Consider the following 26671-nt stretch of genomic DNA (forward strand, 5'->3'; position numbering starts at 1 on the left):
AGTCCTCAGCAGTTACCAGGACCTGCATCCTTTCAATGCCCTTTGATATTCTTATTTGCCTTTTTCCTGATCTCTTCCCTCCTACTAGCCTCAGTACTCTGGGTGCTGCTAGAGAGAAATGTTTTTTTTTTTTTTTTTAGCAGCATCCCATTCAGCAAGGGTGGCTGAGCATTAACTCACCACTCTCCTTTTCCCTTTTGGAAGATAGTTCAGACTCTGCACTGTGTTGTGTTGGGGGGGGGGGGGGGAAGCACTGGCAGAGTTCCTGTTAACCCCTCCGCTACATCACCAGTGGCATACTAGCATCTCCTGTAGGGAATGCTGGATTTCCACAGATTCTTCCTCATTCACTGGGATCTGCCCAGGTCAGTACTCTTGAGGTTTTCCTCCCAACTGTGGCCGAGTGGGGTTGGTGTAAGTTCACTGGCAACCTGTGCTGAGGTCTGTCTGCCTATTACCAGATGCACATATGGGCGAGACTTCTGGATTCCTGGCATATGGTGCTGTTTCCCACAACTCCCATAAAGGCATTTTTGTTTATGGATGAATGCCTAATTCACTGTTGAAAGGGGGACAAAAAGAAGTAATGTATCAGGCTGTTACCATGCTGATGTCAACTCTGCTAAGGGAAAAATTTCAAAGTCATTTTTGTTTTCCTCCACTACTTTTTAAAATTAACAAATAACACCATGTTCTTCTTTCTTTCTTTCTTTCTTTCTTTCTTTCTTTCTATTTTTTAAAATGTTTAATTTTGAGAGAGAGACAGAGTGGGAGCAGGGGAGGGGCAGAGAGAGGGACACACAGGATCCAAAGCAGGCTCCAGGCTCTGAGCTGCAGCACAGAGCCTGACACAGGGCTCAAACACATGGGCTCGAACTCACGAACCACCAGATCATGCCCTGAGCTGAAGTTGGATGCTCAACTGACTGAGCCACCCAGGTGCCCCCCTACCATGTTCTCCTTTAAAATAAAGGCTCCTAATGAAATCTTTTCAACTGAAAATGTCTGTATGTAAGTGTAAAATGAAAGGGAAAAAAATACAGAGTCTGAGAACTCTAAAGGATTAAAAATCCCTTATATATTTTGGGGTTATTTTTACCTTGTATGGGATTATTTTTTACCATGTATAAGTTATTTTTATTGTTTATTTTGAGAGCGAGAGAGAGCACAAGCAGGAAGGGAGAGAGAGAGACAGAGAGAGAGAACCCTAGAGCCTGATATGGGGCTTGATCCCACAAATTGTGAGATCATGACCTGAACCAAAGTCAAGAGTAGAACATTTAACTGACTGAATCACCCAGGTGCCCCTGCCGTGTATAAGATTTTGAAGTGTTTTGGCATAGGTGGGGAGCTTGAGGAGTTTGTTTAAGTGGTTTGTGACAGGTAATACTAGCTATTGCGGAGAATAAGTTTTGGTTTTGCTTTGCTGTTGTTATTGTTTTTTTTTTTCCCCTTGCAATTTAACTCAGTGTATAATGTTAGATGCAGTTTCCTGGGTTAGGTACTAGAAAGGTTCTGTATACAATTTCCACACCAGAAGGCAATTCTTGGACATCAGTAAGATGTTCTACAATTCAACTCTATTCTGACTCTGTCTACCTGGAAATTGCATTAGATCCCATATGTTAAGGGCTCAGTTCTACAAGACTGTCTCTCTCCCCAGAGACCCCCTCCTATCTCTTCTTAGATGGCATTTGTAAGTTTGGGTTGTTACCTGTGCTTCTTACCAACTGGTTCCATTGACCCCCACCTTGTGTTTAATTTGCTAGAGTGGTTCAACAGAACTCAGAGAAATATTTTACTTACTGGATTATTGGTTTGTTATAAAAGTATATAACTCAGGAACAACCAGATGGAAGAGAGCATAGGGCAAGGTATGTGGCAAGGGTGTGGAACTTCCACGCTATCTGTGTGCTCTACTCTCCCTGAGTCTCCTATGTGTTCACTAGCCTGGAAGCTCCCCAGACCCCATCCTATTGACTTTTTATGGAGGTTTCATTCCACAGCTATGATTGATTAAGTTGTTAGCCATTGGTAGTTGATTCTACTTCCAGCCACTTTCCCCTTCCCAGAGGTGAGGAGGTGGGACTGAAAGGTCTAATCCTCTAATCATGGCTGGTTCTCCCAGCAACTAGCTCCCATCCTTAGGTGCTTTCCAAAAGTCACCTCATTTATATCAACCCAGTTGTGGTGGAAAGGGGCTTGTTTTGAATAAGATACCCATTTCACCTTTATGGCTCTGAAGTGTTTTCAGGAACTGAAGACAAGAACCAAATACTATAACAAAAAAACCCCCACATAGATCAATGAAAGAGCGTAGAGAGCTCAGAAATATACCCATGACTTTAGGGTCAGTTTATCTATGACAAATGAGGCAAGAATATGCAATGGAGAAAAGACAGTCTCTTCAATAAATGGTGTGGGGAAAACTGGACAGCTACTGTATGCAAAAGAGTGAAACTGGACCACTGTCTTAAACCATACACAAAAATGAACTCAAAGTGGATTAAAGACCTGTGAGACCTGAAAGCATAAAATCCCTAAAAGAAAACATAGCACTCTGTTGGACACTGACCTTAGCAACATATTTATGCATCTATCTCCTAAGGCAAGAGAAGCAAAAGCAAAAGTAAACTTTTGGGAACACACTAAAATAAAAAGTTATGCACAACAAAGGAAACCATCAATAAAACAGAAAGACAGTCTACTGAATGTGAGATGCAAATGATATATATCTGATAACAGGTTCATATCCAAAATATATATAAGAAAAAACTTAACTCAATAAAAAAAACCAGTCCAATTAAAAAATGAATAGACATTTTTCCAAAGAAGACATACAGATGGCCAACAAGAGATACTTAGCATCACTATTCATCAGGGAAATGCATATCAAAACCGCAATAAGATCTCACCTCACACCAGTCAGAATGGCTAGGATCAAAAAGACAGGAAATAGCAAATATTGGTGAGGGTATATATAGAGAAAAGGGAATCCTTGTGCACTGTTGGTGGGAATGTAAATTGCTGTAGCCACTGTGGAAAAAATTATGGAGGTTTCCTCAAAAAATTAAAAATAGAAATACTGTATGTTTTGGTATCTGATATTAATTTGGGGATATTTTCAGTCATTAGTGTTTTAATATTCTTCTGTTACTTTCTATCTTTCTGATCCTTTCAATATTTCTGTGGGGGTATGTTACACCTTTTGTAGTATTCCCACAGTTCTTGAATTCTGAATTCTGAATTCTTGAATTCTGTTCTCATTTTCTAAAATTCTTTTTTCTGTTTTTAGCTTTCTTTTTGCTTTTTAGTTTTGCAAGTTTCCTTGGACATATCCTCAAGCTCAAGGATTCTTTGCTCAGTTATGTCTGTTTGCAAATGAGACTTACAGAGGCATTCTTCATTTCTGTTACATTGCTTTTTATCTCTGGCATTTCTTCTAATTTTTTGATTTTTATTTCTTTAAGACTCCTTTTTTTTAAACATTTTTTATTTTTAAGTAATCTGTATGCCCAACATGAGGCTTAAACTCACAACCCCAAAATCACAAGTCACATGCTCTACATTGAGCCAGCCAAGTGTCCCCTGAAGACTTTTTTAAGAGAACTTTTTGTTTAAAGCAGAATTTTTAAATTATTTTTTAATTTTGATTCAGTATAGCTAGCATACGGTGTTATACTAGTTTTAATTAGTGTATTAGTTATATTATGTGTACAACATAGTGATTCAACAATTCTATACATCATTACTCAGAGCTCATCATCATAAATGTTATCTGAATCCCTTTCACTTGTTTCACCCACGCTCTCACCCATCTCTCCTCTGATATGCTTTATTTTGTCTTGTCTTGTTTTGTTTATTTTATTTTATTTATCAAATAGGCTTCATGCTCAGCACAGAGCCCAATGCAGGGCTTGAACTTACAACCCTGAGATCAAGACCTGAGCTGAGATCAAGAATAGGACACTTAACTGACTGAGCCACCCGGATGCCCCTGATATACTTTATTTTAAATGAGTAGCCTCTTAAAGTTATTTTTTTCAACAAGAACATTTTTACTTCAAGCATATTTTAGAATACATGGCTCTAAAAGATATATATATAAAACATTCCATCCAAGAAAAATAGAATAACATTTTCTTCATGTACACACACAGAAGAATCCTCTGGTTAAATAACATAAAAAGAGACATAACAAACATTACAATTTTAAGAAGACTAAAATCATACCAAGTATATTTTCCAACCACAGTGGTACAAACTAAAGATTAATAATGAAACAAAGCTGAAAAATCTACAATGTATTTCTTCTTTTTTTTTAATGTTTATTTTTGAGAGAGAGAGAGAGACAGAGAGAAAGACAGAATGTGAGTGGGGGAGGGGAAGAGAGGGAGGGAGAAACAGAATCTGAAGTAGGCTCCAGGCTCTGAGCTGTCAGCAGAGTTGGACGTGGGGCTTGAACCCACAAACTGCGAGATCATGACCTGAGCCAAAGTCAGATGCTTAATCGACTGAGCCACCTAAGCAACCCCCCAAAATCTACAATGTAAATACTAAATTTTAGTATGTAAATATTAACACACTACTGCACAAGCAATTGGCCCAACAAGAAATTAAATGGCAAATCAAAATATGTCTCGAAACAAAAGGAAAAAAAACACAGCCTTCCAAAACCTGTAGGATGCAGCAAAAGCAGATGAGTGAATTTTATGCTATAAATGCTCATATTAGGAAAAAAATTTGAAATAAACAACATTACACCACAAGGAACTAGAAAAAAGAAACTTAGCTGAAATTTAGTAGAGGAAGGAAATAATAAAGAAAAATCAGGAATAAATAAGAGGCCAGAATAAATAATAACATCGAAAGTAATGACCACTTTTTCCAAAAAATGAACAAAGTTGGCAATTTTCTTAACTACATTAGCTAAGAAAAAAGAGGACTCAAAAACCAAAATGAGAAATGGAAGAGAAAACAATACAACAGATAACCACAGAAATCAATAGTGTGATAACAGATTACTATAAACAATTATAAACTAAAAAATCAGATAACTTAGAAGAAAAAACTCCAGATAATTCCTAAAAAATGTGGAAGTTACGAAGATTGAATCATGAATCTTGAATCCAAGAGGTGGGAAATCTTAGACCAATAACAAAAATGGAGGTTGAATTAGGAATAAAAAAATCTCCCAGCACTGAAAAGCTCAAGACCACCTGGTTTCATTGGTGAAATCTACCAATCATTAAAAAAAATAATTAATGGAAATCTTTATCAAAATCTTATGAATAATGGAATAGAGGGAACACTACCCTGCACCAAAGCAATATAAAAACAATACAAGAACAAAAAAGTCTGGTTTGTCCAATATAAGTATTGCTACTAGGACTGGATTTTCTATTCTTTTGACACCCATTTGCATGATAGGTGTTTCTCCACCCCCATACTTTTAATCTGCAGGTGGCTTTAGGTCTAAAATGAGTCTCTGGCAGGTTTAAAGCAAAATTGACCAGAAATGTTTTTGTGCTAGTTTCAGCCTCTTGATTACCATTGTTCTGGACTGGTCCTCATGGTTCTTATTGTGACTGCCAGCAGGACACTTTGAAAAACAACAGGTTTTATTATTCATGGGTCCTGGGGGGTATACAACACACCTGGGGTCACACAGTGAGGTCATGGGTAGAGAAAGAAAAGAGTGTGGGCTTGGGGTTCTGCTGTTTTTGGGGTCCATGGGTAGGGGCCTGGGGTTTCACAGGTTCATTCTTTATTGGTGAATTTAAAACATAAGAGTGGGAATTTAAAGCACAGGGAATGGTCAGTTATCTAAATCAACCAAGATCTCTAAAGCAAAAGAGCCTTGTGTGGGAGGTGGTAGCCTGGCTCTTTATCTAGTCATTTGACTGCCAGTGTGTTTTTCTGAGATAGCTGTCTTTGAAGTGGAATTGAAGTCAGGCACTTGCATTACAAAATAGAAAGAAATGATTGTCAGGGCTTACATTGTAGGAAGATGACAGAGATTTCCCACATACTCTTCACCCCTTTATATGCGTAGCCTCTCCCATTATTATGTCACTCACCAGAACAGTAAACATTTTGTTTTTTAAGTTTGTTTGTTTGTTTGTTTATGTAGAGAGAAAGCGTGAGCGTGGGTAGGGGCAGAGAGAGAGAGAGGAGAGGGAGGAAGCCAAGCATGTTCCACACGTTGTCAGTGAGGGGCTGGATCTTACCAACCGGGAGATCATCACCTGAGTCAAAATTAAGAGGTGCTTAACTGACTGGGCCCCCCAGGTGCCCCAGAATGGTACATTTTTTAACCAAGGATAAACCTACCTTGACATATCATCACCCAAGGTCCATAGTTTACCTTAGGATTCTCTGTTGGTGTTGTATATTCTACAGGTTTAGACAAATGTGTAATGATAACTGTCCATCATTATAGCGATATACAGAGTATTTTCTCTCCCTAAAAATCCTCTCAGCTGTCTGCCATTTCTTTTTGATTCTTTCTGGGAGTTTCTATCTCTGTCTTTACAGTGCCTATCTGTTCTTTCATGTTGTCTGCTTTTTCCCTTAGAGGCCTTATAGATATTAATTATACTTGTTTTATTTTTTTATTTAAAAATTTTTGTATATAATTTATTGTCAAATAATCATACTTGTTTTAAATTACTGGTCTGATTATTCCAACAACTCTGCCATAGCTGAGTCTGGTTCTGATGCCTTATTTGTGTTTTCAAACTATGTGTTTTGTCTTTTAGTATGTCTTACAATTTTTTGTTGAAAGCTGGACATGATGTACTAGGTAAAGGAAACTCTGATAAGTAAGTTTTTAGTGGTGAGGTTTGAGGGAGGTGAAGCGATTTATAGTCCTGTGAGTGACTCTCAGTCCTTTAGGGAGCCTTTGCTATGGGGCTGTGAACTTCAAAAGTGCTTCTCAGTCCTCCCCCAACACTCTTTAAGTTGGATAGATGGTTAGAATGGGCTGGAGCTGGGTATGTTCCCTACCCCAGTTTGGTTAAGTTCTGATAAAACCCCAATAGATTAGGCTCTGGTAAAATAGTTTCTCTTGGGGGCAGGCCTTGTTAAGAACAGAATGTTCTATTATGTTTCAAAATGATTCCTTTTCTTCTTGTTTTGCTGGAAGTCTGATATTTATTACAGGAACTTGATTGAGCTCCCAGAGGTGAGATCCACAGTGTGGAGATCTCTTTATGACTTTATTCCTCATCCTGATGTCACTGTGTTATAATAAGATAGCCTTGTTAAACTAGTAAGCTCTGGGTTTTGAGACAATGTCATACCAAGTAGTTTTATTAAAATTAAACCGAAGCAGAGATATATTTGGCTGATACAAGGAAATTTATTATAGCTGTGGTTTCTGTTTTTATGTTTCTGTCTTCAGTACTTGGACCATGAGACTGTTTCAGCCACATTCATCGACAGCAGTGGACAGTTTGTTTCCTCCCAGATGACAAGAATTAGCCGGAATCCTTACTGTGGCTATGAGCATCAGACTCTGTCCAGCCGGGAGCGCACGGAGGAGGACTCCCTGCTGGCTGCCTTACAGTGGCAGGTGCCTGATGTGGGTCCAGTCCCCTTTGTGAAGAGCACTGACCCTTCTTCCAGCTACTTTGTTATCTTGAACTCCGCAGCCTTCTTCAAGGTGGGAAGCCAGCTAGAAGTGCTGGTTCATGTGCAGGATTTTCAAAGAAAGCCCAAGAAGTATGGTGGAGACTACCTGCAGGCCAGGATCCACTCCCCTAAGCTGCAGGCAGGGGCTGTGGGCAGAGTGGTAGACTACCAGAATGGGTTTTACAAGGTCTTCTTTACTCTGCTCTGGCCAGGCAAAGTTAAAGTGTCCGTATCTCTGGTCCACCCCACTGAGGGGATCAGAGTTCTTCAGCGCCTGCAGGAAGAGAAACCACACAGAGTCTATTTCAAGAGTCTGTTCCGTTCAGGAAGAATTTCTGAAACCACTGAGTGCAATGTGTGTCTTCCTGGGAGTCTTCCCCTGTGTAACTTTACAGATGTCTACACTGGAGAACCCTGGTTCTGCTTCAAACCAAAGAAGCTCCCTTGCAGTAGCAGAATTAACCATTTCAAAGGTGGATACCTGAAGGGCCTCCTAACTGCTGCAGAGACCGCTTTCTTCCAGAGGTATGTGTTTCTTGTTCCAGGGGATAATTTTAAGGTCTTTTTCCACTGTTTTTGTCTCAATTAGGTGACATCATCCCATTTAGAAGACTTTCTTGTTTTGGTTATTTGCTTCATATAACTTTCTGAAGTTGGCTCTATTTGGGAGAAGTAGCGAATAGGAAAATAAATAAATATTTATATTTTGTGAATAGTTTTTATTTTTATTTATTTATTTTAAAGTATTTTTAGATTTTTAAAAATGTTTAAGGGATCTGTACACCCAACGTGGGGCTCAAACCCACAACCCCAAGATCCAGAGTTGCATGCTCCAGTGACTGAGCCAGCCAGTGCCCCCTCGTGAATAGTTTTTAGAAAGTGAAGCTTAGAGCTTCTTCTAGTTCAAATTAAAGACCTTTTACCCTCAGATTTATGTTTTACTTCAGAACTACATAGCACATGGATAACTATATAAGAAAGATCACTTATTCACAGAACAGATGAAAAACATCGCCCAAGAACAGGGTGACAAGAGGTCTTGTAGTCAGGACACTGTTTTATCTTCATGTCTAATAAGCTAAAAAAATTTCAGGAGCACCTAGGTGGCTCAGTCAGTTAAGCAGCCTACTTTTGGTTTCATCTCAGGTCATGATCTCACGGTTTGTGAGATTGAGCCCTGCTTTGGGCTCTGTGCTTACGGTGCAGAGCCTCCTTGGGATTCTCTCTTTCCTGTCTCTCTCCTGCTTGGGTTTTCTCTCTCTCTCTCTCAAAATAAATAAATAAACTTTAAAAACATTTTTAAGTGACATATTATCAGTTGTTAAAATCATATACTGATAGGAAAAGGACTATGAATATGACAACATTGCTGGGTTGACTTAACGATAAACATGGGAAACCAGGAATATCACAGCAAACTATGTTTTTTAAATTAACAGTTAGGGAAATTTTTGCATTATTGTGTACAAATTTCTCTTGTGGAACATAAGTGTAAAACTTTTTCAGCATAATGATCAATATGCGGAATAATGTGTAGAGTGGAATGTATGGGATCAGTATGGATTAAATGTTTTCTTCAACATTTCGTACAGTTCTGAAGTAAAATAGCATGCCTAAGGAAAAAAATTATAAAAGCCATATGGCCAAAAAGTCCAATTACTTGACAGAATGTAAAAATACCTTTTATTTTTTTATTGAAATAAATACTTAAAAATACTCCTTGGTGGAGAGGTAGTTTTGTTGAGTACCTCTGGGCAACCGTAAAAATTTTGTTTTATGCCCACTTCTTACTCAGTGAGGGAAATGTTCCTACTATAACATATGTAGGAGCTTCTCAAACAAAGCTCTGATTTTTCATTTCTGGAGTCTGCTTTTGGTCGTATCAGTTTTAAATACATGTTTGCTGGACTGATGCCATGCTTTTAGAGGGATGCTCTTAGATGCCAGCAGAGGGAGCACTATTCAATGTATTTACTGTACTGTTCTTCAGAAAACTGTCTAGTTTGTCGTGTGGCTGAGTATACAAGGACTTTAGCTTTAGTTTTAATCCTGGGTTCAATTTCAGACACGTTATTTATCAATGACGGTGAGCAGATGATTTCAGGTCTGTGTACTTTTTGCCTATGTGTGAAGACTGCTCAGTTCCTCCCCTTTAAGGTTGTGTTGCCAGTCTCCTTAGTGGCTTAGCAAAAAAGAGGAAGCACAGCTTATAACTTACTGAAATTCCATGTGGAAAAAAGTGGGAGAAAAATTAGAGAGTAAGTGTAAAATTTAAGAATATTCCTGACACTAAATCCTACCATTAAAACCAGAAAACACCTGTGAATCGTGAAGGATGAAATAATTATGTCTCTGTCCTTACTTGCACATCCTGGATGAGGCTGACTGATGGCACTTTGTAGTAGAATCATTAAGAAATTATACTTACCTAGAAGTTTGCTGATAAGATGTTGCTTGAGGTAACATTTTTGGGAATCAAACATCTGATAGTTCTGCTACTGATTTTTTTTCTTGCATTGTTTATTAGAATTCTAAAATTTTACATCAGCTAACTAAAAAGAAGAAGATTGAAATTGATTTTTTGAGATGTCCTTGGGTATGCTGTTTTGAGCTCATGGCCTGAATATGTTAAGCTGATACCCATTTTTACCTTTTTTCCTTGGTGGCTCATAGCATTGCTTAATTCAGAAAGGATTAAGCTTAGCTTTGGTCTTTGGTTCTCTAAATAACAGTTGGACAATTAAGGTGATCTAATCTTTGTTCTTTACTCCTAAAAAATGTTGGTTTTAGAAAGAACAACAGTACTTTGCTTAAAAGATTCTATTAATATAAAGGAAGGCTTTTTGAAAGAATGAGGTTCTCACATGAAAAGCTTCCCATATATTTTAGCATCATTTCATATTTTCTTCTTTCTAACTTTGTGCTTAAAAAAACTTTCAAATCATTAGAAACACGGCAAGAATAATAAAAATGAGCATCCATATAGCTTTAACTTAGATTCACCATTGTTAATGTTTTGCCACATTTGCTTTCTCTCTCTTTCTCTTTGTATGTGTGTTTATATATATGTCTGTTGATGTATAATTATCCCCCTTCCCAGAGCATTTGAGAGTAAGTTGCAGACAACATGGTGTTGCACCTCATGGGTATGCATCTCCTGGCACATGAGCTTTCTCCAACATATAACTGTAACATATTTATCACACTTGGGGCATTTATCATTAATACAATACTATTATTTAATATACAGTCCATACTCAAGTTTCTCTGATTGTCCCAATAATGTCCTTTATACCTGTCATTTTTATTTTAACTAATCTAACCTGTGATTACTTACAATGTGTTTAGTTATCCTTTCTTTTAAATTTTGTTTATTTATTTTGGGAGAGACAGAGAGAGAACACAAACAGGAGAGGGACAGAGAGAGAGGGGGACAGAGGATCTGAAGGGGGCTCTGTGCTGACAGCAGCTCTGTGCTGACAGCCCATGCAGGGCTCGAACTCACAAAATGTGAGATTGTGCCCTGAGCCAAAGTTAGACGCTTAACCAACTGACTGAGCTACTCGGGCACCCTCAGTTATCTCTTTAATCTTTAATTTGGATGAGGTTTCTAGCTTGTTTTTTTGTTTGTTTGTTTGTTTGATTTTTTGTTTATTTATTTTGAGAGAGACAGAGACAGCGTGAGCAGGGGAGGGGCAGAGAGAGAGGGAAAGAGAGAGAATCCCAAGCAGGCTCCACCCTGCTATTGCAGAGCCAGATGTGGGTCTCAAATTCATGAAGAGATCATGACCTGAGCCAAAACCAAGAGTCGGACACTCAACTGACCGAGCCACCCAGGTGCCTCCTCTAGCATGTTTTTCACAACATTAAGGTTTTGATGTCACTGCTTTGTAGATGTCCCTTAATTTGGATTTGCTGCTTTATTGTTTCTACATGACCAGACTGAGGTTAAACATTTTTACAGGAAAATTACAAAGGGCAAATTTTCTTTTTTTCCTTATCTTAAAGCTCTCCCATGAAAGCAGTTTATTTGTGCTGTTTTAAAAGTCATGTTCTCTCCTAAATGTAACTTATTTAAACTATTTTCTAAACATACAGTTGACCCTTAAAAGTCTCAGGATTTAGAGGTGCCAACCACCTGCACAGTCAAAAATCTGCTATAACTTTTGACTTCCCAAAGACTTTGCTAATATTCTACCATTGACCAGAACCTTTACTGATAAGAACAGTTGATTACCACATATTTTGTACGCTGTATGTATTACATATACTGTATTCTTATAGTAAAGTAGGCTAGAGAAAAGAAAATGTTAAGAAAATCATTAGGAACAGAAAATACATTTACAGGACTGTACTGCATTTATTGAAAAAATCCATGCATAAGTGGAGCTGCACAGTTCAAAGCCATGTTGTTCACACAAAAGACCTTGAATAGCCAAAGTAATATTGAAGAAGAAAACCAAAGCAGGAGGCATCACAATCCCAGACTTTAGCCTCTACTACAAAGCTGTAATCATCAAGACGGTATGGTATTGGCACAAAAACAGACACATAGAACCAATGGAATAAAATAGAGATTCCAGAATTGGACCCACAAATGTATGGCAAACTAATCTTTGACAAAGCAGGAAAGAATATCCAAAGCAGGAAAGAATGGAAAAAAGATAGTCTCTTTAACAAATGGTGCTGGGAGAACTGGACAGCAACATGCAGAAGAATTAAACTAGACCATTTTCTTACACCATTCACAAAGATAAACTCAAAATGGATGAAGGACCTGAATGTGAGACAGGAAACTATCAAAACCCTAGAGGAGAAAGCAGGAAAAAACCTCTCTGACCTCAGCCATAGCAATTTCTTACTTGACACATCTCCAAAGGCAAGGGAATTAAAAGCAAAAATGAACTACTGGGTTCTTGTGAAGATAAAAAGCCTCTGCACTGCAAAGGAAACAATCAGCAAAACTAAAAGGCAACCGACGGAATGGGAAAAGATATTTGCAAATGACATATTGGACAAAGGGCTAGTATCCAAAATCTATAAAGAACTCAGCAAACTCTCCACCTGAAAAACAAATAATCCAGTGAAGAAATGGGCAGAAGACATGAATAGACACTTTCTAAAGAAGACATCCAGATGACCAACAGGCACATGAAATGAAAAGATGCTCAACGTCACTCCTTATCAGGGAAATACAAATCAAAACCACACTGAGATACCACCTCATGCCAGTCAGAGTGGCTAAAATGAACAAATCAGGAGACTATAGATGCTGGCGAGGATGTGGAGAAAAGGGAACCCTCTTGCACTGTTGATGGGAATGCAAACTGGTGCAGCCATTCTGGAAAACAGTGTGGAGGTTCCTCAAAAAATTAAAAATAGATCTACCCTATAACCCAGCAACAGCACTGCTAGGAATTTACCCAAGGGATACAGGAGTACTGATGCTTAGGGACACTTGTACCCCAATGTTTATAGCAGCACTTTCAACAATAGCCAAATTATGGAAAGAGCCTAAATGTCCATCAACTGACAAATGGATAAAGAAGATGTGGTTTATATATACAATGGAATATTACTTGGCAATAAGAAAGAATGAAATAAATTATGTGTGTGAGTGTGTGTGTGTGTGTGTGTGTGTAATAAAGATTGAATGTTAGTTGAAGAAAAAAATAAAGAAATAATGGCTGCAAACTTCCAAAATGTTTGAAAAAAAGAAATGATCCTCTTGTAGGCAGCAAAAAAACCCAAAAACTAAAAACCAAAACATGTTGTTCAAGGTCAGCTGCACTGCCTTCCTTGTTTCTTGCCTCCCCATTAGAATGTCATTTCCCTGAAGGAGGAGATGCTGTGTGTCTTGTTTATTGTTACATCCCTGACATCTAGGACAGTGCCGGGCCCATAGTAGAATCTTAAAAATTATATTTTTATTTTATTAAAAAATTTTAATTCCAGTGTGGTTAACATACAGTGTTATATTAGTGTCATGTGTATAATATTGATTGTGATTCAACAGTTCCATATATTACTCAGTGCTAATCAATAGAAGTGTACTCTTTAATCTTCTTTACCTATTTCACTCATCTCCCTGCCCACCTTCCCTCTGGTGACCATCAGTTCTCCATAGTTTTTTGTACTATCTGTTTTTTGGTCTCTCTCTTTTTTTTCCTTTGTTCATTTAGAAGCTTAAGAATTATTTAAGAACATATCTCTTTTGAACTGATTTTTGATAAAACAAAATATTGTGATTCAAGTTCACATATCAAGAATTTGGAAAGTTAGCATTTTATTTTTTTGTCTGTTTTTGGCCTAAGTGTAAGAGGTAATTGTTGTGACCCAGTTTCTGGCATAGTTATACCAAATTTCCAGTGGTTTTTCCCTGGACTCCACACTCTCCCACTTTTTCACACAGCCCTCCATCTAATATTGTCCAAGCATGGACTCTAGCCCAGGGCCTGTACTAAGTGCTGGAGACAAAAGGTGAGTGAAACACAATCTGTGTCACTGAGGAGTATGTTTTAGAAAGAGACACTACAGGGCCATACCAATGGTGAACAAAGTCCTGAAAGAGCACATATCTGGAGACAAGTGTCTCTAGTAGGACTCATCTCTGTTCTGGGCAAGGCCTAAGGAATCTGACCTGTGATTTAATGCTACATAGATTTATAATCTGAAAATTAGATAGTGACAGAATGGACATTCTCATCAGTGTGACCCATTTTCCGAGTCCAAGGGGAATAAAGAATTTCAACCAGAATTTGTCATTTTAGAGATTATACTCTCAGGGCTATGTGGTGAAAAATTAAAAACCTATTTAATTTCTATTCACTTTATATATCCACATAACCTGCTTATTTTAAGAGACCCAGTTTATTAATTGATTGTGTTGAGTAGCATTTATAAGAATATTTCATCTTAAGGTTCTGTGAAGTCCTGTTATTTTAATTTGCAAATGAAGATACATATTAGAAAGTAAATGTTCTCAAATCTAAACTTGTATTCTTCTTATTCCTTTTAAAGTGGTGTCAATATCAAAATGCCAATCAACTCCAGCGGACCTGATTGGGTGACTGTGATTCCCAGGAGAATAAAAGGTAAAAAGAATGAGCTTGATGATTTGTTGTTTTTCTTGCTAAATGGGTTGAGGCTCTGTGGTTTCACTAATGTCATAAAAACTTCTTTTCTCCTTTTAATATGCCATGGTTACTTCTGGGCACAATTGAAAATACTAAAAGAGCTTTTTAATTAAAATAAATCAGACCTTATGTGCATAATCTTGGGCTTTGCTATTTATACTCCTGTGAAAGTTGTCTTCTTCCCCTTCCCCTCTCTGGTTGGCTGCTCAAGAGACTTCGGTGCTATACTGTCCCGTATGGTAGCTACTAGCCACACATGGCTATTTAAATTTAAATTAATTAAAATTAACTAAAAATTAAAATTTAATTCTTTTTTTTTAAACAAAATTTTTAATGTTTATTTATTTCTAAGAGAGAGAGAGAGAGAGCCAGAGCACAAGCAGGGGAAGGGCAGAGAGAGAGGGAGACACAGAATCCGAAGCAGGCTCCAGGCTCTGAGCTGTCAGTACAGACCCCAATGCGGGGCTCGAACCCACAAACTGTGAGATCATGACCTCAGCCAAAGTCGGACACTTAACTGACTGAGCCACCCAGCCTCCCCTAAAATTTAATTCTTAAGTCACACATCCTCGGGAGCCATGTGTGGCTGGTGGCTACCATGTTGGGCAGCATTTTATATGGAATGTAGTGTATCCATCATTGCAGAAATTCTGTCGGATATCACTACTCTAGAGTTATCCAAGAAACGTGTATGAAATCGGCAAGGAAATTTTTAAAATCAAAAGCATTATGTTACTGAACTCTGGTTTTCTCTAAGTGTGATCTCTGCATTAGCAGAATCAGCTAGAATTGCAGATTCTTAGGTCTTACCTCAGGCTACTGAATCAGAAACTCGGGCGTGGGGCCTAGCAATCTGGGTTTTAGCAAACCTTCTAGGTGATTTTGATCCATTGGCATTGGGTATTGTTAAAAGTAAAACAATGAAGAGTAAATGTAAGTGTTCTGTTTTAGCCACGGTGACTTTTAGAAAGAAAGGGTGAATATTATTAAGGAAACTTATGCAGATGGCAAGGCCCTTTTAGCTGTTGAAAGCATATATGACAGTATATATGGTAGATATTGCACAGATACTGGCAAACATTATTGCCATAGGGCCTAGACATGTAATACATGTGAATCGAGCCAGGGTGGGTATTAGTCATAGGCATGCCTTGTGTGAATGGTGGGGGAAGAACCTAAGTGCAGGCACAGCCTGTCTACAGCTCTTGCTGCTTTGTTGTGCAGAAATGTGCTCAGATGTATATGGTTTCTTTTTTTTCCATGAACAAAAATCCGAAGTCTTAATCCTTAATCTTTAAATGTAATATCTCCAGATTTCAAAACATTGGCATCCAGTTGCAAACATTTAAAATATTGTGTGGGCTAAATAAAATTATTGTCTGTGGCCCAGATACAGCCAGGATACTGCCAGTCTATATATCTCTGGTCTCCACTATCATGTGCCACAAGAAATCTCAGTCTTTTCTTAATGAAAGCTGTATTTTATTTACTTGAAGCCAGTGAGTTACTAATTTTAAAAGATTCATATATGAAACATCATTAACAGAAATACTTTTATTTGCCTTTATTTGCCTGGGCCTCAACCTCCGTGTCTATTCCCCCTAGTCCTGCACTCCTCATACTCTATCCTTCTCTGCCCCAGCCCCAGTCTTCTGGCGTGGCTGCCTTATCCCTGGGTGTCTAGTGGGATGGTCAGCGGGTGGAGTTTTGGATGGTTTACCTGCACCTGACAGATCTCGATGTTCAGCCAGTAAGTGTTTGTGGGTTTGTGATGTACTGTTCTGTTTAGAGAGAAGACAGATTTTGGAACTAGTGAGACTTTTGATGGATTTTTAGAAGAAGAAAGGAACCGTGAATCAATAGGAGAATAGCTTGGCTTTGAGAAGACCGCCTCAGAGCAGGTACATTACTGGAAGGAAAAGAGAAGGGCAATTGCTTTACATAACATCAAAGACACCCAGCCTTGGAGGACTTCACTGCAGTTCACTCTCGTGACCAGCAGGGCGCACTCAAAGACCCTAAACCAAGGGCTCACATGCCTCCCACCTTCCCTATGTTCCTCCCTTCATTGCTTTCTTTCTCTTTTTTAATATATATATTTTTTGTTTTTGGAATATTTTAGACTTAAAATAAGTTACAAAAATAGTATAAAGTTCCTGTATAGCCTACACCCAGCTTCCCCTTATGCTAACATCTTATATAACCACAGAATACTTCCAAAACTAAGGTTTTAACATCAGTACAGTATCATTAACTAAGCTGTAGAGTTTACTTGGATTTCATGAGTTTTTCCACCAATGTCCTTTTTCTGTTTTAGAATCCCATGCAGAATCCCAGGTTGCATTTAGTCACCATGTTTCTTTAGTCTTCCTTCTGTGACATTATCTTGACCTTTACACTTTGAAGAACTTTGGTCAGATATTTTTTAGAATGTTTCTAAATTTGGATTTTTAAATGTTTTCTAATGATTCGAATGAGAGTATGCATTTTTGGAAGAATAGCACAGAAATGATGTTGTGTCCTTTTAAGGGAGTACATGATGTCAATATGTTCTGTTAACAATGTTAAATTTGATCACCTGGTTAAAGTGGTGTCTGTCAGGGTTCTCTTCTCTGTATCCTGGGGAGATACTTTGAGACTGTGGTAGGCTGAATAACGGCCCCCAAAGATATCCAGATCTTAATCCCTCAAATTTGTGAACGTTGCTATATATGGATGGCAAAGGAAATTTTGCATGTGTGATTAAGCTAAGGGTCTAGAGATGGGGAGAGATTATCCGGATAATCTGAGTGGGCCCTAAACGCAATCACAAGTGTCCTTTTAAGAGGGAGGAAGAGGGAGATTTCATACAAAAGCAGAAGGCAATGTGACAGTGGAAGTAGAGAGAAATTTGAAGATGCCATGCTGCTGGCTTAACAAATGGAGAAAGAGGCCATGAGCCAAAGAATACAGGTGTGGAAGAGGAAAGGGAACAGATTCTTCCTTAGCTCCTCCAGAGAGAGCATGGCCTTGATACCTTGGATTTGGTATCGGTGATACTGATTTTGGATTTCTGGCCTCCCTCCAAAACTGTAAGAGAATAAATTTGTGTTGTTTTAAGCCACTGAATATGTGGTAATCTGTTATAGTAGCCACAGGAAACTAATACAAAGACATCCTGGATGTCTCTGTATTCCATCAGGATGTAAACATCCTATTTCTGCTTATACTTTCACCCACTAATTTTAGCATTCATTAATAGATCTTGTCAGCAGCAATTATTTGGGTGGTATTTAATGGTGACTTTCTAATCTCTCATTTCTAAGACATTTATTAATTGGAATTTTTCTGTAAGGAAGAGTTGTCCCTTCTTTCCCATTTATTTAATTATGTCCATATAGACTCATGGCTCATGATTATTTATCTCATTTTTTGGATTATTACCAAATTCAACTGTTATTTATTTTGTTGCTCTAATTGCTTCAATTTTGGCAATTGGGAACTTTTTCAATTTGGCTCCTATGCCCCTTTGACATGCTAATGTATATATGTACCTATGATACGTATATATGTGTGTATATATGTGTGTGTATGTATACATATATGTGAATATATATGTGTGTGTGTGTATATGTGTGTGTGTATATGTGTGTGTGTGTGTGTGTATACACATTTTTTTCCTTAAGCACTTCCTTACTCTCTGACATGTTTCACACCCATTTGTGTGTTATTTGACCTAGACTTGGAAGGGTTCATAGTCTTTCCACTTTTATTATTTTACTTATGAATCCTATATTTTGAAGGGTTTTATTTCCCTATCAACATTTAAAAAAAGTATTAGTTAATTGATTTTCCTGCAAGTTAAACTTATTCTAAAATGCATATTTAGTCTGCTGAACTGTTTGAGATTACCTGTCTTCCCCCATGCATGGGTATAATTCCAGTCAAAAGCAAAGAAACATAGCTTTTAATTAGATGAAAATAGCTCATCAGGGATAAGTATCTGGTTTCTGACAGGCTTTCCCAGTGTCAGAATTGCTGCTGAATTTTTATTAGCACCTGTACTGTGGTCCCTAGATCATCATAGCCTGATAGAAGCCTTGATGGCTTCTAACCTCATCAACAACTAAACTAGAGTTCATATTTTGGGGGGAAGCTTACTGAGAGTTTGGGATAAAACTAGATTTAATAGCAACAGAATAAGCATTAACATCTTTGTAGCCTTTTGCTGTTTTCTTTATCTTTTTAAAAAATTAATTAATTCATTATATTTTAGAGAGAAAGAGAGCCAGTGGGAGAGAGGGCCAGAAGGAGAGAGAGGGAGAGAGAGAGAATCCCAAGCAGGCTCCACACTCAGCACAGAGACCGTTGCAGGACCCAGGCTCAAGCCTACAACCCTGGGACTGTGACCAAAGCTGAAATCAAAAGTTGGACACTCAACTGACTGAGCCACCTAGGCGCCCCTTTTCTTTATCTTTTGAGGTGTATCTTATGTACATATAGCACGTGGATTGCAAATATATAGCACAATGGAATTTTACATGTGTATCTGTAACTGTGGTAGGCTAAATTCTAAGATGACTCCCACTGATCCATGCCTTTATATAATTCTTTTTCTCTTGAGTGTGGGAAGGACCTGTAAATGTGATAGTATATCACTTCCATGACTTTAAAAAAAGAGATACTATCCTGGGCAGACCTGACTTAATTGGATAAGCCCTCAATAGGGACCGAGTTCTTCTTGAAGAGATTCAAAGTGTGAGAAGGCTTCCATGTGAGCGGGATTCTTTGTTGCTGGCTCTAAAGATGGAGGAGGCCATGTGGCAAGAAATGTAGACAGTTTCTAGGAGCTGAAGGGCATTCCCTGGCTGACAGTGACCAAGGAAACAAGAAACTCAGTATTATAACCACAAGGAACTGAATTTGGCCAGTAATTGAATGGGGTTGGAAGCAGATTTCTCTTGTCTACAGAAAGGAACACAGTCCTGCTGTCAACCTGATTTCAACCTGCGAGACCCTTAGCAGGGAACCCAGCTATGTCATGCCCTGGACTCTTGGCAGAACTATGTGATATTAAATGTCTCTTGTTTTTAAGTCACTAAGTTTGTGGTGATTTGCCATGCACCAATAGAAAACTAATACAATTACTACCACCCATACAAAGATATAGGATGTTTAGAATATATAGAATATTTCTAGCATTCCAGTGTTGCCCTTTATGATTAAAAACTATTAATACTACTACAGTATTGAACTTTCACAACAGCCCTTCAAAATAACTAGTAATTTACCCATTTTATAGGTAATTGAAGCAAGGTCTAGAGACTGATACGTCATCATTTTGACATCTGCTCTGTGTCTGATGCTAGACTAGACTCTGAGAATACAGGAGATGAGTAAGATAAGAGTTTTAAGTGATTTCTGGGGTCTCCTCTTGGAGACGTGGAGTCAGACATAAACCAGGACCTCTGACTCGAGTCTAGCCCTTTTTCTGCTATCCCTTAATATGCTTGGGAGGTGTGGGGGAGGGTGTCTTAATGTTTGGGTTTGTCTGCAGTAGTGGAGTTCATCAACTCTCTAGTTTCTAAATGTATCCAAATGGTGGAGTGAATGATAAAATAGTGTTTTATGTTGTTCGATGAAAACCATACTAATGATTTGATGGATGAGACCTCACTCTGAGGTTGTTTAGAAAATGGAAAGGTGCTATCACAACAAAGTGGACAAAGCTACTTTTTTTTTAAAAAAGTTTTATTTATTTATTTTGAGTAGGGGGGAAGAGAGAGAGAATCCCAAGCAAGTTCCATACTGTCAGTGCAGAGCCCGAGCAGAGCTTGAACTCAGGGAACTGTGAGATCGTGACCTGAGCCAAAACCAAGAGTCGGATGCTTAACTGACTGAACCACCCAGGCACCTCTGGACAAAACTATTTTATTTTTTTATTTTTTATTTTTTTAATTTTTTTTTTATAAGAAGAATTCAGTTCTTTTTTTTTTTTTAATTTTTTTTTTTAACGTTTTATTTATATTTGAGACAGAGAGAGACAGAGCATGAACGGGGGAGGGGCAGAGAGAGAGGGAGACACAGAATCGGAAGCAGGCTCCAGGCTCTGAGCCATCAGCCCAGAGCCCGACATGGGGCTCGAACTCACGGACCGCGAGATCGTGACCTGAGCCGAAGTCGGACGCCCAACCGACTGAGCCACCCAGGCGCCCCTGGACAAAGCTATTTTAAAGACAACCACCTTCAGTTGGAAAAAATACTTGGTACAGAATACATTTTATTTGGTTAACTTAGAAAATCAAAGGGCTCATATGCTATGTAAAATCCAACTGACTGATATCATTTGGGGGTAGGAAGCTCCCCACAACTGTATCAGTAGTGAAATGTATGCCTTTGTAAACAGGATCACCTTTACCACTAGCTGGCTCTACGGCTCTCTGGGAAACTTCGGCAAGTCCCTCTGTGACGTACGGTCTTCACCTTTAAAAGACATTTGGACTAGCCATTATCTGAGGTCCTTTCAGCATTCTTTGAATCTATAGGTATTTCTACCTGTACCTGTTTAGCTTCCCTCCGAAAAATGCTTAGGTTTTAGGGGACTAAAGTATAAAGAAAAAAATTAAAGTCCCAAGGTTTTCCAGGGGGAGACTCAAGGGTGAACTCAGGCTATAATAACTGCTGTGTAGCCAGGACTTCTCATAGTCCCAGTGCTTGACAAGTTGTACCTGAACAGCTCGACACACGCTGTCCTCATTTCTCATCTCCCTGAGATGGCACCCAAGCGTTCTGGTGCTAATTGTGTTCCTTGAGGAGAGGAATTGTTTGACTCTCTTTCTTTGTCTTGTCTTGTTTTTTTTCTCATGAACTATATACTCCCCATTGGCCTGCCTTTTACTTTTCTTACTTCTACAGATAATTCTATGCTATGAAGTTAAGGGACGTGTGCACTAACATGCACTCACTCACACCTCCCACTCTTAATTCACACTGTCTCCCTCTCACCCAGCTCTTTCTAGATAGTTGAGGGAAATTTTTTTCTCTGCTCTTCCCTTGTTTTGTCCAATTTGTGGTCCAAATAGTCCTCGTTTTGGCTAATGAATGACATGGGATGACACCCTTTGGAGGAAACTATAAGCTATGAGTTTTAAAGAGAAGCCAAGACATTTTAGAGAAGCAGGGACCTTAACTTGCAGATAATTGAAGCTATCCCTTCTGATTTTGCATAAAGATCTTATCTGCCTTTGATAACCATCCACAAAAACTACTTCCTTCACCATCAGTATTTAAGAAAACTGTAAAATCTAAGCAATAACTCCGTTTTGTTTTAAAACTATTTTTGGGGCGCTTGGGTGTCTCAGTCAGTTAAGTGTCTGACTGATCTGATGGTTTGTGAGTTTGAGGCCCGCATCAGGCTCTGCGCTGACGATGAGGAGCCTGCTTGGGATTGTCTCCCTCTCTCTCTGCCCTTCTCCTGCTTTCTTTCTCTCTCCCCTTCTCTCAAATAAATTAAAAAAACCTACAAAACTATTTTTATTCCACATGTATAGTTCATTAGGGGTTATATTATTGATTTAAGAGACTTTCATATCTTATGTGAAAATGCATTCCAAGTTCCAAGAAATGCGGTCTTTTTAAAGAACTTCAGACTGCTTAAAGTCTTAATAAAGTAAGAAGTGTTTTTGTCTCTGCTGACCATAAGAGGGCAATGTAGGTACATGCATTACACTTTAAAAATCTGCTCTGTTATCTAGTGCTGCATGTGTGAAGAATTAATGTCAGTTCAGTAATTGATTTGCTTTGCTTGACTTAACTCTGGTAGTAAATAAAATTAACATTTGAATGGAAATGGTAATTGTTTCCTGTGTGATATACACTTTCTTTTATAACATGTATTTGGCACAGAATAGCCAAATCTCCTGAATTAACCATGGTAAAAAGTGTAACTTCAAAATCACTTTTAATTCCCCTTCTAGTAGATGTTTTCTTTGGGCCCCAGGTGTCTGCTCTGGAGCTCCCTGTCTGTATAACCTTGGCATGATGATATAATGAGGAAGCTTTGGGCAAGATGTGGTAACATAGTAAAGTCGTACTTGGTAATATGTGGAGAAACTGTTTATGAATAAGCCAAATAAATATTTACACCCCCCCCCCTTTTCTTTTCTTTGACAATAACATTTTCCAAGTAAAGCTTTTAAAAATGCTGTTTACTTTTCCGCTTAGGCCCTGAACCTTCAAAGAATTAGCAGATGGCTGAATTAAAAGGTTAAATATGCACTATCTGTCAAATAGGGCATCTTCTTTGAAGGGAATAAAACCAAAATAATTTTGAGTATTATCTTATAATATCAAGATAATAAGCTGAAAATAGTCACAAATATGGGGCTCAAATTTAGATTTCTGAGTTGTATAAACATTTGGATTCTGAATTGTGGTTTAACAGGTGAGACTGGAGAATTACTGGATTATGATCAAGGTTTAAGCTTTGGGGTGTGTAAGGAAGTGATGTAAAATAATTGATGGTTTTTGAAGATTGTAGATTTGAGTGTTAGAAACAAGTAAGCGTACACCTTCAGGAAAAAATCCAAAAAGAAAATGGCTGACATCTACAAAACTCTGTTTTTGAGACGTGGTATATATAGCACAGTGGTTAGACCATGGGCTTTGGGGCTCACCTGCTTGGATCAGGTCTTGGCTTTGCTGCTTGTTAGCTCTGGATCTAAGTCAAGTTGCTGTTCCAAAAGGCAGGGTTAACACTAGGACCTACTTTAAAGGGTTATTGTGAGCATCGTATGAGATAATATATTTAATTGCAGAGTAAACTCTCAAGAAATACTAGCCATCCCTGTCTGTTTATTTTGAAGCACTTAAAGTGTGTTGTTACTACAACAGCATTTTCCAAGGGAGGTGTTAGGGAAGAAGGATGTTGACTTTCCCTTGAAGGGTGTCCTGCCTCTGGTGTCATGTGTAGCTGGGCTACAACCATGAGTACACACTGCTGTGGCATTTTAAATATTGCTCATTGTAATATTTGTACATTCTTCTGAACCTTTTGTAACGTGGGGAATAGTTCTTTAGAGTGTGTGTATTTGGTTTCTTCGCTGTATTAAGTGGTGGTTATCTGAATTACTATTTGATTGTGGGACCCATGGGTTAAAATTTTCCTTTTATTAGGTTGAGGAACAGTGGACCAAAATTACTATGCATATGTAAAATATGAATTTAAGGTGTTATTGCCTCATAGGCCTTTGGATGAGAAACTTATTCCGGGAAAATGCTAGACAATGTTTAATGTCTACACATTTCCATGGTATTTGCCTGCCTTTATTTTTGGCTTTGATAAAAACATGCATAATCAGAGGGAATGCCCAAAGTCCCCTTTTCGCCTCTGTCCACCAATAATACCCTCACACACATTTCACATCTTCCTATTTTTGTGCAAAGGAGAACCTTTTGTAGCAAGGGGAAAGTCTGGGATTTCTTTGAGATGTGATGGCAGGAAATGTTACCCATATACCAGCAGGCTAACAGATATAGGGCCATAATTTTGTTTCTTGGAACATTTTCCATGTATGGTTAGTTGGAGGAGACTTTCAGAATATCTAATTTTGTTTCCTTTTTCTTTTCAGAAACAAACAATCTAGAACTATCTCATGGCTCAGGAACTTTTCCTTCTGGGTATTATTATAAAGATCAGTGGAGGCCCAGAAAGTTTAAGATGCGCCAGTTTAATGACCCTGACAACATTACAGAATGCTTACAAAGAAAAGTGGTGTATTTGTTTGGTGACTCAACAATCAGGCAATGGTTTGAATACCTTACTACGTTTGTTCCAGGTTGGTACTTTGCATTTTGTTTCATAATTCTTTTCCGCATGCACAAAATCAGCTTTCTTCACTCCAGTGCCCGAGGAAGGGCATCAGGTGAGGAAGTAGTTATTTCTCTGTAGGACTAAACAGGTGTCCTGACCCTGGAGAGAGGTGTGATGGTTTCTGATCCATGGTGGGGTTGTGATGTATTGATGGAAGCACTGGAATTGAAGTTCATACCACTGATGAGCTGTGTGACCTTGGACATGTTATTTACTTCCCAAGGCTTTATTTCTCCATGTGCAATGGGGCAGCTGGACAGAATCACCTTATAGGTGTCTTTTACTTCTGATATTCTGGGCTATAAAACAGAGGTGGACATTTTCAGTTGTTTCTCTCCTAGTTCTGTTTAGTCAGACTTCAAGTTTAAAATAGATTTAACTGGAAGGAAGCAGCCAAACAGACTGTGGTCCATTTTAATACATCCATGCAGTATATAGCCTTTCTGGTGTCATCTGCTGGGCATTCCATTGATATGATTCTGAGATGAGCTGGCTCCTACTGAGGGAGTCTTGGTAAGTCCCAGCATTCTTAGCTTCCTGGTGTCACTGCTGGGCTCCTGGGGTGCCCTCCAGACTCGGAATAAAGTCCCACTCATTGGAAGGCCCTCCCTTATTCAAATGGGCCTTTTCCTCGTTGTGGAAGGTGTGGATGGAGTGAGGAGGAATGAATCTCAGGTAACAGTACTTTAGTACTGTTTAGTACTTTAGTACTTTAGTACCCTGCTTAGGGGCGCCTGGGTGGCTTGGTCGGTTAAGCGTCCGACTTCAGCTCAGGTCACGATCTCGCGGTCCGTGAGTTCGAGCCCCGCGTCGGGCTCTGTGCCGACAGCTCAGAGCCTGGAGCCTGGTTCAGATTCTGTGTCTCCCTCTCTCTGTGACCCTCCCCCGTTCATGCTCTGTCTCTCTCTGTCTCAAAAATAAATAAAAGTTAAAAAAAAAAAATTAAAAAAAAAAATAAATAAAGACCCTGCTTACAATTGAGAGAGCTGATAAATAATTCCATGGGAACTATTTTTGAGGGCTGTACATGGGCAGGACTTTCCATAAAGCAAATTCCCATAGTTTGTTGTGAGTTGTTGTTGGTGTTGTTTTTCTCTTTTATTTTTTTTACATCAGCCTCATTTCAGATTTAATTTTTCAAAGGAAAGGAAGAAGTAGATATGGTCCCCAAAAGTGGAAAGTTAATTCCAGTTTTTGTTGTGCTTTTGTTTCTTTTATTGACACAAGCATAGTTGAGTTTGGTCAATAAAGCATAAATTAAAAACTAGGAAAAGGGATATAATTTGTATGGCATAATGCTAAGCATGTTTTGATGCTGACTAGGCAGGGCCCTCCAGGAGTCCGTAGTTGTTTGTTTAAGTTCTAATGACATAGCTCAATATTTCCGTTCATAGCAGTGATCACATTGAGTGTCATAATTATTTTCCACTGTATCCTTTGCAGATAGATTTTCACCTGATAAAGCCTTGTGCTGGTGCTTGATTTTAATCAAATGAAAAAAATGGTAGCTTGAGCTTGTTCAGTTTTGGAGCCAAATGCTAAGTAGTAATGATTTAGGTACGAAGATCTGAAAGAGGAGACGAGGACTGCATGGAGAGAAGAGTGAAAACTTTAACTCTTAAGAAGAATGTAGGACAATTAGGGTGTGATGTTAGTTCTTCAGAATTGGCTGTAAACTCCTTGAGACCAAGGACTGTGACTTATCCATCTGAGCAGTGCTGGCTAGTGGCAATACAGTGGCTGGCCCTGAATAGGTACTTAGGAAGTGTTAATGGACTTGGATTGCCAGAAGTTACTTAGTCTGTTCTCTGTAAGGCACTTTTAGGAACATTCAGGGATATGAGACAGGCCCTCTTTCCTTATGGGGCATATGCTAAGTGATGAATTTTATAGACAGGGTTTTTTAGAAGTAACAAAAGAGAAATCCTGACTGATTCCTGGGACCTTCAGAAGACCTCAGAAGAGCTGGACTTTGAAACACAACTTAGATAAAGGAGAGGGAAAAGTGAATTCTAACTTGTCTGCTGTCTTTGTTATTCTTGTGACAGAG

At 38.6% G+C, this 26671-nt stretch overlaps 1 protein-coding gene across 3 annotated transcripts in view; it reads left to right on the forward strand.

Annotated features, from left to right (window-relative positions):
* The window catches only part of NXPE3 (neurexophilin and PC-esterase domain family member 3), a 44259-nt gene that overhangs the window by 15239 nt on the left and 2349 nt on the right, over positions 1 to 26671 (forward strand). For all 3 annotated transcript variants that reach the window (XM_078452975.2, XM_060640137.3, XM_060640138.3), the window contains 3 exons: positions 7406 to 8160; positions 14656 to 14729; positions 24380 to 24586. In XM_078452975.2, coding sequence (XP_078309101.1) covers positions 7406 to 8160; positions 14656 to 14729; positions 24380 to 24586 — 1036 coding nt within the window. The remainder of the gene's footprint in view (positions 1 to 7405; positions 8161 to 14655; positions 14730 to 24379; positions 24587 to 26671) is intronic.

This window comes from Panthera onca, chromosome C2 (assembly GCF_046562875.1).
Source record: "Panthera onca isolate mPanOnc1 chromosome C2, mPanOnc1 haplotype 2, whole genome shotgun sequence".
Taxonomy (NCBI): domain Eukaryota; kingdom Metazoa; phylum Chordata; class Mammalia; order Carnivora; family Felidae; genus Panthera; species Panthera onca.